The sequence below is a fragment of the Egretta garzetta genome, unplaced genomic scaffold (assembly GCF_000687185.1).
Source record: "Egretta garzetta isolate BGI_Z169 unplaced genomic scaffold, ASM68718v1 scaffold211, whole genome shotgun sequence".
In the NCBI taxonomy this organism is placed as follows: domain Eukaryota; kingdom Metazoa; phylum Chordata; class Aves; order Pelecaniformes; family Ardeidae; genus Egretta; species Egretta garzetta.
In genome coordinates this window covers 1,002,796-1,014,304 of record NW_009258673.1, presented here as the reverse complement: position 1 = coordinate 1,014,304, position 11,509 = coordinate 1,002,796, and the positions used below count along the sequence as shown (strand labels likewise).

The following is an 11,509-nucleotide window of genomic DNA, read 5'->3' as shown; positions in this document are numbered from 1 at the left end:
CCTCTGCCTTGCCCCGCCCTCAGCATCAAGCCTCGGCCCCAGGGGCAGCCCATCTCCCGCCCGCACTGCCTGCTGAGAGCAGGTAGATCCCCAAAGCACGAGATACACATCTGTCTGCACCAGAACCTCAGCCTGCACAGTGCTGGGGGAATGCAAAGCTGTGGAGCCCATGGGTGTTAGCACCAACTTCATCCCCTTTCTCTCCCCCCACGTGCTCCCTCCCACCAGCCTGGAGCTCGTAGGAGCCAGCGATGAGGAACCTGTGCGTCAACGAGCAACCCGGCCCGAATCCGGAGATGGGGGGTTAGGCACGTTGTATGTTCCCCCAGGTGAAGGCATGATTTCGTACCTGTCCGGAGGGAGGGGGGGTCTCACCACAGGCAGGAAGATTGCTGAAATACTGAGGGAAAAACCCACACCACAGCCATGGTGAACATTGTCCTTGGTATCCCACCTTGCCCCCAGGGACTTGCTGGAAATACAGGGTAAGCAAAGAAACCCCTAAGGGGACAGGACCCTGTGTCGGAGGCAAGGGACAGCCCCCAGATGGCTCCCCAGGGCTGCTGGGTGCCAAGCCCAGCTCTCCTTCCCACCACCAGCCTGCCAACCTCTGTACTTACGACTTCAGAACCAGTCGCATCCTCCACCAAAGCCACGTCGAGCTTCCCGGTGCTTTTCAGACCTGTTTTATGATGGTCCATATGCAAAGCCCCAGAGCCGACGCTCATGAAAAAGGTTACTGAGCATTTACCTCCTCCTGGCTCCAGGGTTAGAAACTCTCTGGTTTTGCTGTGCTATCGCCTCCAGCTGCTGAAGAGGCACTGGGCCTTTGGGAAGCTGCAGCATTCCCGGGAAGCACAGGCCTGGCCAAACGACAGACAGGGCCCTTCTGTTAGTAGCTGTGGTAGTGCAAAAAAAAAAAAAATTAAAGAAAAAAAAAGACTACTGCTATTGTACCCAGATTTGTATCACTGGACTTTGGCTGATGCCAAGCATTTACCACCCTCACTTCCTGCTTGCCACCCTCACTTGCCTGGAGGAAAACATGCATTTTAAATGTTTATTCAGAACCACAAGAATTTCAACAAATTGTATTTAAATACAAATAAATATCAAAGTATGTTTCTGATGGGAACACAACCACACACCCGATTTGAAACTAGGTTATTTTCTAAATTCCTAATAGGAATAGAACAGATCGCTGTTCTAAACAAGACAGATACAGATCCGGAGGACTACAAACGTTAGACCACGCAAGAACAAAACACAGGCTGTTCACAGAGGAATGTAAACGGGTGTCACTGACATTCGTAGGGTACAAACTCCCAGTGATACCACTTTTCACTCAGCTACCCAAAAACTACAAAGCAAAATATTTAACAGCACGAGACCTACTTTTGAACAATTCAGGCTTTTAGCAATCCACCCATCACACACATGCACTGCTCCGTGCCGGGGGCTGGGTTCGGAAGCAGGAAGCGCGCTCTGCTTGGAGGTAGGTGCGCTGCTCCGGGAACACAACCCTTACTTTGCTATGCCAGTGAGCAACACCTGCGTACAGAAACCAGGGGCTGTTTAAAAATTGTTTTCCTCCTCTCGTTAACCAATTTGGGGAAGCAACTCAGCGACCAACAAGGTAAGGATTCACCAGAGAAAGGACTAGAGAGATCAGGTATCGGCAGAATCAGAGCCGTATCTCCTGGACCCTGGAGCGCACACGATCCCCAACATCCCCCTCGCACAGTCACAGTGCTGCGTGTGCTAAGGAGAAAATGCTGCCAGACAGTGTTTTTCCCCTCAGATTTGTTATTTTGCAGGTAACGTTTAAGAAGAAGAATGTGCTGCAGATCAGAGGGTTTAAGTGAAACACCGCCCGTTAAGACCTGTAAGGTAAGCACCTGGCGCAGGCAATCCCCAGCACGCGGTAGAACCATTTCGCCACAAACGCTTTGTGCCACTTTACACCAAGAGACAACCGACCAGCCTGGCTGGTGGGCAAACGCTGAGGTCCTGGGCTCAACAGACGCCTCTGAGGCTGCAGCGTTATTCTCACGTTGCCACATCTGGTTTATGAAGAGCTACCGCTGCCGGGGATTACCGAACGCAAACACTAGATGTGCCACTGCCGCGCTCTGAAGCTTACGGCGCAGAGCAGACCTCAGTGGTGTGTAAATACACCAGTTCCTACGCAGAGGCACATACCTCCAGCCTAAACGACACTGAGAACACCCGTGCTGTGTCATGACTTAAGGTTATTGCATCATAAAGTCACACCTTAGAAGTCTGCAAATCGAAATGCAAAATAAATTTGCTTTGGTGCATATAAAATATTGCACGCACGGTTACTAAAAGTGTTGCAAAATCTATTTTAAATGAATTTTATTGAGATGAAAAAGTTTTCCATGGTAACTACAGAATGTTAATCAAAACCAAGTGCTTCCCCTCCATTAAAAACACGAGTCGGAATACTTTTTGTTCAAAAATACTTTAAAAAGTAATCAGTTACATGGAGTATTTTTGGATGTGCTTTACTCCATACACTGGTTACTGTTTCTAATCTTGCTAATGAATGCACACTAACGAGAGGTTGTCTGCGTGTTCATCAGAGGCTTTGAAGGGAACCTACTTTTCTGAACAGCCTTCAGCTGTGAAGCTGCACTGGCAGTAAGGAGCTTTCAGCAGACCACCTAAGGTGTTACAACACACTGTGCCACGTACGGCGCTGCTCAGGCGGCAGCATCCTTCTCACCCTACAAAGTACAAAAGCATTGGAGGACTCCAGATATACAAAGCAGCGTTTCTTGCTACCATTATCCATTTATAAGCATCATCTTCTAGATTTCCAGGCAGCTCTGGAATAAGGAGTAGTCCTTTTCTTATCTGGTGGTTTGAAGTAAGAATAAACAGGTGCCGCAGGGTATTCCGCATCCGGATTTTCTGCCATCATTTTCAGCTTGGCTTCAATGGCTTTTATTTTTGCACTGACACTGGAAAGAGAAAAAGCAGAAGAGAAATTGAGCTTGATCTTAGCACAGAATCAGACTACAGCAATCCAGAGATTTTGTTGATGTGAGAATACTTAGTCACGCGAGGAGGGGCTAGGCAGCCCCCACCACTGCACACACAAGCAGCGTGAAGTTGGGAGGCAGGAATCTACCACTTAAAGCCCATGCTATTTCATTTCAGTCCTCAGCACGGATTTGCTCCTCCAAAATATATTGCAGCACCACAAGATAACAGTCCTTGCACCTACTCAGCACTTTCTTGAGGACACTGAGCGAGACAAGTATACGACAAGGCTTCCTACTTCATATAAAATGAAGTCATTTAAAGAGGTCTGAGCACGTGCAGCAGAGCGCAGCTCAGACGAGGCTGCTGGAAACAGCAGAGAAATGAAAGCCAGACTTCCTCCCAGCTACACGACCACTCAGGATGGGAAAGCCCCAGACTCCAATTAGGTCGGGAAGAAACATTATTTCAGCATTAGCAGGGTTTATCCCAAAGGGAGAAGCTATCCTAGGTTACACCCCAGATTCCTAGGAATTTTGTTACGTACTATCCTCCATCGGCTATGGACTGAGTAATGTTCCTTTCTCCGCTGTGGCTTCTTGCAGCATCCATCCTCACTAAAACAACTCCTTCGTGCCATGGACGTAGCTAACAGTCTGCATGACTCGAGTCTCTCTGCTCATTACTTCCTAGCGCATTACTTCTGAATCCTAAGCTCATTTTATCTGTAGGCAAATTCATTATCCCCAGTCCTGGCTCCTTATAGGGTTCCACCGACAGAATACAGAGGAGAAATCACCCACCCTTTCAACCAAATTGTGACTTAGCAAAGCAGCACTATGTGCTTTAGGTAAATGGAGGGCTTGGAGAATTTAACCACGTCCCACAGGTAAGACCTACCAGCCCTAACACTGGCACAAAAAAAAAGTTTTATATGAATTAAAACAAAATCACAGGTAGTAATCTTTTTCCACGATAGTAAAAATTCTTGCTCCTAAGCATTTTGCTTAATAAAATTAGTACAGTACAAAACCCCTCTCTAAAGGTCATATGAAGCACATTCTGGCTAAAGGAGCTGGAATGTTCCACATTCCCCGTTCCTCTTCTCACCTCTTTTGCTTCCTAGTGCCCTAGGAGCTTCACACATTAGAAAATGAACTTCAAGTCTGAAGCATCCCACATCAAATGAGTTACTTCACAGCATGCTGCCCTTCTAAAGACAGCTCTTCTGCCATGTTATATTTTTAGCACAAAGTTAATGCCAACAACTCCAGACCTTACTGAAGAAGTTCATTCCCTGCCATTCTTACAGGTTGGTCACTGCTCACCCACCCCATCTCCTACCTGAGGTTGGACTGGGGCGGCTCCGTGCTGGAAGATGGCTCCAGACTGATGGGAAGGATCTTCTCATTTTTATTGTGATCATATCTCTGCAAACAAGAGACCAAGGGCTGAAGTCAGCTGGAATTATGAACAAAGAAACAGGTGCCCGCAGATACACTTTAAAGATGTGTTAATGCCACCTCAGATTTTGTAAAGCTTTTGCTAGGAACGGTTGTGGGGGCCAAACACTGAAACAAAACCCAACCATAATATTTGTTTAGTACCAACAGGGAACATAGACTCCGATACCGAACACGTGCATTGTAATATGAATCCTTAAACCTTATCCTGTCTTATCACTTCTTGCTCTACATAAAGCATGAAGTAAAGATGGTAAATTTTAAGGTAACTACTGTATAAAGAGCACAGCAATACAGTACATTGTGCAGAGTCAGAAGGGAACCCAAGCACACAACTGCACAGAATCATGCAGCGCTGGGAGAAAAAAAAAGAAAAGAAAAAAAAAAAAGACCAGTTAGGAACCACCTCCTTTCTGTAGGGAGCAGCTTGTGAGTCTGTCATCTCTGTGGGCAGCAGCCTCCCGAACTATTCACAGTGTTTTCTGCTTCCTTATTTCGCTTGGCACAAAGTCAGGTTTGTTTTTCAGCAGAGCTGCTCAAACTGACAGCGTCGGGTAAGCCTTGGCCCCTCATCTTAAAACTGCTTAGCATGGTGCTGGTGTTGTCTAAAATAAACACTTGTTACAATAAACTAAAGTTTTATGTTGTTAAATCTTCCCCTTCACAGGTTAGAAAGCGCCATGCAAACTGGGCTGAGTATTTATGCACGTTCTTCACCATGCGCCGGCCAGCCAAGCCCCAAGCCACGCCGCTGAACTCCCAGCGGAGCGGACACTCGCTCCTCTGGCTGAAACTCCTTTTACGGCCTGATCGTCCTTCAGGCATCCGGAAGCGCACGGCCCTCGGGTAGCTACAGAGCTAAAGAAAATGGAGACTGGATTTGCACAGGCTTGGATGCGCTGACAAGAGTCTGGAGCCCTAGAAGCCAATAATTAAAACAACATGGTCTCCTCTAACGAAGATACCTGGGTTTGCCTTTTTTTTTTTTGCATGCAGAACAGATGCAGTAGTACACTTGATAAGAGAAAGGGTAGAAAGCTGCTTGGAGGACAATCAACACATGCTAAAAGCAAACTACCCAAAGGAAAATAGCAACAAGAAGCTCCCGCCCCCCCCCGCCTCTCCCAAATCCATTTATCTGCAAAGTAAGTTATTCAAAATAAATTGCTTTATCAAATACCAGAGAGGAAATAACTGCCGAAGAAACAAGACAAGAATTTAAAAAAATAAAAGAAAGGCTGTTTCAGAAGGTACTGCCTAAGTTAATAATAAAAACGTGATGTTTTGTGCAACGGAGCAAGCAATAAAAGGATATTTAGCTTAGATGAGAAATACGCTGCTTTAAAGTCAGAAGTAGTTAGAGCTGCTGCAACATAAGTGCTTTCAGAAGCGGAACAAAGCAACAAAGTACTTGGTAATTGGGAATTTCCATACATCCCCCATCCAAAAAGGGAGCAAAACCACAAAGGGAAGGATACAAACTTTCAGCCAATCACTTGTTAAGTTTGGGAAAAGTTAAAATGTGGACATTTATAGAAGTAATCTGTTCATATCGCTCTGTTCAGAGACTCCCTTACAGAGAACATCAGGTTAAATGGCCTATTCTTACTTACAGCTAATCCAGCACAGTTCAGGTAGGCAAGAGAAGTAGCAGGCTCTTAATACTGTTTCTGTGGGAGTTATTTCCTAGAGTAGACTAAAATTACCTTGCCAGGCTAAGGCAGCCTTGAGAAGAATTGTTCCTTAATATTAGAATTTTTTGATTTTGCAAATTAAGAGCAGTTCTTATTTACACCAAGCAGCTTACCTTGACTTGTGCATGTGCCCACCGCACCACCAATTTCTTGGAAAGGGCCAGCTTCCCATTGAGACACTGGATCGCCTTTTCTGCTTCCTGCACAGGACGCACAGGAAGAGAGTTCAGTAAACAAACCAAGTCTCTAGTCAAAACCCGACTCAGATGTAAAGAGCTTTTTTTCTTTGTAAATCAGTCTTCTGAAAGTACAGCTGTGACTGACAGCAATGGAAGTTTCTCCCATTGTCCCCCAATCCAGGAATATCTTTGGAAGATGCCAACATCCATCTGAGTAACCCGACTTTTATAAACTAATGAGGCTGATTCTTTCACTTGTTTTGGGGGAGGAAATGGGGAAAAAGATCAGGAGTTCAAAAATACCAAATGTAGAAGCCACTGGAACAGCATTCTGAGGGAGGTTTATGCTACAGGAATTTCTCTAGAAAATACCGTGACTCATTACAGTGATTACAAGCATCTCATTAACACCTATCTATGCTCATTCCAGATCCTGCCCATGCGCACTGGGGGAATTATCCACTCGGTCCTGATCTAGGCTCAGCACTGGAATCTCAGCTTCAGGACACTCCTATAAAACTTGATTCACAGCAGTTGAAAATTTATGTTGCAATGCTGCTCCCCCTTGCCATGTGTCACTTCTAGAGCTAACGCACCGTGTCAGGGCTCTTCTGACATCCTTACTAGCAACCGCACAGCAAAAAGATGAGGGCATACAACAACAAGCAATCTCCAAACACACTGTTCTTCATAACTTTTGAACAACTCTAGCAGAATTGTGACAAAATAACTACAGCTCTGATGTTACAGGGGAGCATGACTTGAAAATTTGATTTCTAACAGGTGCTAAAGCCCCAAATGGACAGCAGTTCACTCCAAGGATGCTGCAGATTTGTCGTGTCGTACATCTGGCAGCATCACACAAGTTGGTGTTTGTGCGTTCATGAAGCCAAAGAAAAACCAGGAGGACTTCAGAGCAGTCCTGGATGGTCTGGCAGGCTGATCCAAGGCTCTGTGTGGATTGCAGCACCTCCACTTTACAACTCCACAAGCTCACTACAGAAGTGGACCAAAGAACCAGCCCTTTCCGATTAGCATTAGAAAGCATGATTCAGGAAGAGACAGCACAGGAGAAAGGAAATCACTATTGCTACTTCCAGGAGCAGTCAGAGAGTGAGGCTGGTAGAGTCTGTGGGTTTGTGTAGACAAGGTATTTAACTTATCCCTTCCTGTTTTAGCTTTACTTTGACATAAAAAAAAAAAAAAAAAAAAAAAAAAGAGACAAAAAAAGATGGGGAAAGAAGCCAGTCATTTATATCAGAATTTTAAATAAAAGCAACATACCTGTTTGGTTTCAAAGTTCACAAAACAGTAACCCCTCGGCTGCCCCTCCAGAGCACCAGACTTGTGAAACAGAAAGTCAAATTGCTTCACTTTGCCGAACTTCTGAAGGAGTTTAAGAAGGTGGTATCTGAAGGGGAGAGAAGACATTTATGAAGCCTTTCACCACTCTGAAAATGAGGAGATAAAGACCCTCTTGACACCCCCCCCTCCCCCCTAGTTGGTTACAAAAGCAGTCGTGTCATACGTGTGTTCCCAAAAACCCACAGAGGAGGGTGCCCTGTACAGCAACCCTCCAGCATCCATAGCTCTGAGCTGCATTACCAGTGACTGCTCTGAAACCCCGAGGCACAAAGCTTCCGTCCCAGCAGTGCCAGCTGAAGGGCATGCAGAAGATCTATTAAGAGTTGGCTTTTGGACAACTATGCAAAGTTCTGCTAGGAGTCTAGGATGGCTTTGCCTCCTGCCTCTCTAAATTACACCTACTTTCAAGCACAGTGTGTCCGTCCGTCCCCCAGCCCTGGTGTGACCGCCTGAAGCTCTGTCCCCTGTATTCCCTCTCCCTGCCCATGGTCCACAGCACCCTGCATCCCTCAGGATCCCTGCTGTTCTTGCTGCCCTCCCCCTCCCTGTACAAGCACTGCTAGCCCCATCCCTTCCCCATGCCAAGCAGCATCCGTGTGCTGACAAGGACATGGCCAGATCACACAGAAATGCAGCCACCCCCCCACTCGCCTGGCGGAGCTGGGGAAGCAGAAGACAGAAGAATAAGCTGCACAAACTGCAACCAGGAATTGACAGTAGACCAGGCAAAAAAAAAAAAAAAAAAAAAAAAAAGGCACCAGACAGACCTCAATATCATCCAGGCCAAATCTGCCAGTGCTTCTGGCTCAGACAGCTTTTCAGCAACATGCACATGAAAGTCAGACACTTATTCAGCCAATTATCTTCCTGCCATCCAGTGGGGAGCGTGCTGTTTTCAATAAAACTGGGAAAAGCCAGAGTAAATCTGCCTGCTTAATATCTAGTACACTGGGCAACTTAAAATTAGGAGCACATTTGTTGTACAGGCCACATCTAATCCTGAATGTTCTCTACAGCTTTTTTTTTGGTTCCCTGGGATCAGTGTGTTTAATACTGGCTGACCTGGAAGGAAAATGACACCTGCTACTATTGCACCGCCTGACCCCAGCCCCAGAGCTTATGAATTGTCTAAGGATTTAATAAGGGCATCTTAGTCAGGATTCATCTTCTCCCTATCATCTGTACAGCGTCTGTTAGCAAGCCATGTAGTCCAAGTTCTCAGCTTGCAAGACAACACTCCGCGCTCTGAAAGCCTACCAGGATAACTCAACGTGCACACGGACCACCAGGCATTGGATGAATTCTTGCATGTCCAGACATGAATGACCAGTAGTGGCCCAAGACTGCCAGATGCATCAGGCAACTTTAGGGAGAGTCCAAATGGGAAGGGCAGGCAACATTTTTCCTAATAAAGCCTGATAGGATGTTCGAAGAGGGCCGTAGCCCTTTGTTAAGCTTCAGAAGCCAGGCAAGAAAGTTCCAGGAATGTGAGTCATCTCACAGGATGGGTCACGGTGGACATTCAGGATATGCACTTTTACAGAGGTGAAGGTGCAGCAAGCGCTCAGACGAGTGGTGCAGAAGAGCCAAGTTATCTCCCAGGGGAATAAACACATTGTAATTGATTATGGAAGGCTTCCTACATCCTTTGGAATACAGATGAAGCACTGTGGTCTTCCAAGAGGCCTACAAACCCTCGGTGTCTGCTCAGAAAGCAAGGGAGACAGAAAAGCAAGAGCAGGGAAAAGAAAGGAGCTGGTTACACAGCAGCAGAGTTTCACCACCGCACCTCAGGCTACCAACAACCAGTCACAGATGTACAAGTAAAAACATTAGCTTGGGAGATGTGATGTATATAAAACCCCACATGCTGAACTTTCAGAGCCTCCAAAATATGTAAACGCACCTCAGGTTTGTTTCTGGAAACATATTGCTACAAAAAGCACTTGCAATTTCAGCAGTATGAAAATAAAGTCCTTGCCACTAGAACGCTGTTCCCCTGTCGGCAGTGGAAGGACAACGATGATCCTTGCTGCATTCTGTTTAGCAACAACAAAACCCCTGCAACCACCCTGCTAAAAGGAACAATTTGTGGGTTTTTTTTCTGAGAACCTCTGCATTCAAGCAATACTTTCTTGGCAGCAAAGTGGCAGTCATTCCTTTAAAACAAATTTCATTAAGAGTCAAGAAGCAACCTATTTTATTTAGAATCTTTAGGTCATAGATGATGCAAACGCTTTTTTCCAACCACGCATGCAATTTTTACAACTGCAGGTCACCTACTCCCCATGGAACAGCTCGGGACGCAAATCTTGTATAACTAGAAGTTCCAGGCTGTGATTATGATTTGTTATTGTTAATATCGTGAGGGCATTAACAGTAACTTGACGCATATTTCTCCAAGCCAAGAAGACTTCAGTACCGAAGGAAGACCTGTCACGGAAGACCTGAAGCCTTAAAAAAAAAAAGTGAGAACATGTAAAAAGCTTTACTATGGCAACAACTTGGGTTATGCAGAGCTTGGAAGTTATTCGCACAGATGTGGCCCCGCCGCGCTGTACAGATCACCGCAGCCAACCTCAATTTCCACTTCCTGTCATCTGATGTGAATGCGAGACAAACCAGCAGCTCCCCCGTTTCCTTTTCCTCCACTCTTCCTCCTGGCACCCTGAGTGCTATTCAAACACAGGCAAGGCTTCCTCTGAACAATGCTGTCCCAAGGATACCGCAAAGGTACCGGGCCACATGCGAAACCTATTATTGCGAAGAATTTTGCCCCACTGGGAGTCAGTAGGAGTCTGTAACAACAACTTATGCACACATTGTTTTCTAGGTGAGACTCATCAAGATGGGATCTTAGACACGCAGCAGAGCAGCCAAGGCAGTTGAACACCCGCTATTTCATACCCGCGGAAAATCAATGGTCATTCAAAGGCTACTGGAAGCTGGATATGTACATGTAGCTGTGCAGCTGGAAATGCAACATTTTGGTCAGGCAAAAGTTTAAAAATCTCAAAAGGCTGTACAAACAGGAATGGGCAGAGGAGGCAGTCCTACTCTGCTTGTCACACAGGAGACGTAACTAAAGTATGGGTTTTTCCCCCGCAGGACAGGAGTGCTGAGCAATGGTTGTGCCACAGCACATCTCCCATCCCACTGCGCAGCTGGGGGACAAGCGCTACACCAGACGGTGCTCACGGTGACAGTGAGGGGACTCCACAGCTTCCTTGCTCAGTGACACCAAACCCAGAACCGCCCGCAGCCTTTCTCGTGCACTGCTGCAGCAGGCCCCGCAGCAGGGATCGTTCAGCATCAAAAGTGCCTGGAGATGACGTCCGTCCTACGTCATGGACAGCCGCATGGTCCTGCAGTGGCAGCTCACCTCCTTCCAGCTGCAAAGAATACACTCGGCAGGCTCCTGACACAATCTTCTTCCACAGGCAGAACAATCCTCTAAGGCTGCCGTATAAAAGAAGTCATCCAAACCACCATTACGGGTAAGGAGGAATGCCCATCAGAAGACCCACCATACCCCAGTACGTAGGGTACATCAGCGTTCAAGATCCTTTGAGACTCCCATTTGAGTCACAGCTACTCAGTATGTGCAATAACCTCCTATAAGCCATCAACTCACAGGCTGTAATTTGTGGGCAGCCCTACATTTATAAATTCCTATTACTGCAGCTTGTGCTCAAATGTGTATGTTACCTATTAACTCCCTAGCGCTTGATTGCAGCTATAGGTTGCTCTCTAAATGGAAGTCTTGGATTAATTCAAGACTTTCTGAACTCATTCCTGC

The 11,509-nt window shown here is 46.3% G+C and overlaps 1 protein-coding gene across 3 annotated transcripts in view; it reads right to left on the bottom strand.

The window, feature by feature from the left end:
* Positions 1-1,135: 1,135 nt before the first annotated feature.
* The window catches only part of RBM18 (RNA binding motif protein 18), an 11,935-nt gene continuing 1,561 nt past the window's right edge, over positions 1,136-11,509 (bottom strand). The window contains exons 1-5 of one of the 3 annotated variants that reach the window (XM_035888595.1): positions 8,478-11,509; positions 7,630-7,756; positions 6,280-6,366; positions 4,354-4,439; positions 1,136-2,987 (exon numbers count right to left, since the gene is read on the bottom strand). The exon at positions 8,478-11,509 is cut by the window's right edge and continues 1,546 nt beyond it. In XM_035888595.1, the coding sequence (XP_035744488.1) occupies positions 2,828-2,987; positions 4,354-4,439; positions 6,280-6,366; positions 7,630-7,756; positions 8,478-8,488 (471 nt within the window). In that variant the 5' untranslated portion in view covers positions 8,489-11,509 and the 3' untranslated portion in view covers positions 1,136-2,827. Of the gene's footprint in view, positions 2,988-4,353; positions 4,440-4,910; positions 5,331-6,279; positions 6,367-7,629; positions 7,792-8,477 lie in introns of those variants that run through there. The other 2 variants (XM_009648835.2, XM_035888596.1) reach the window with 2 other exon arrangements.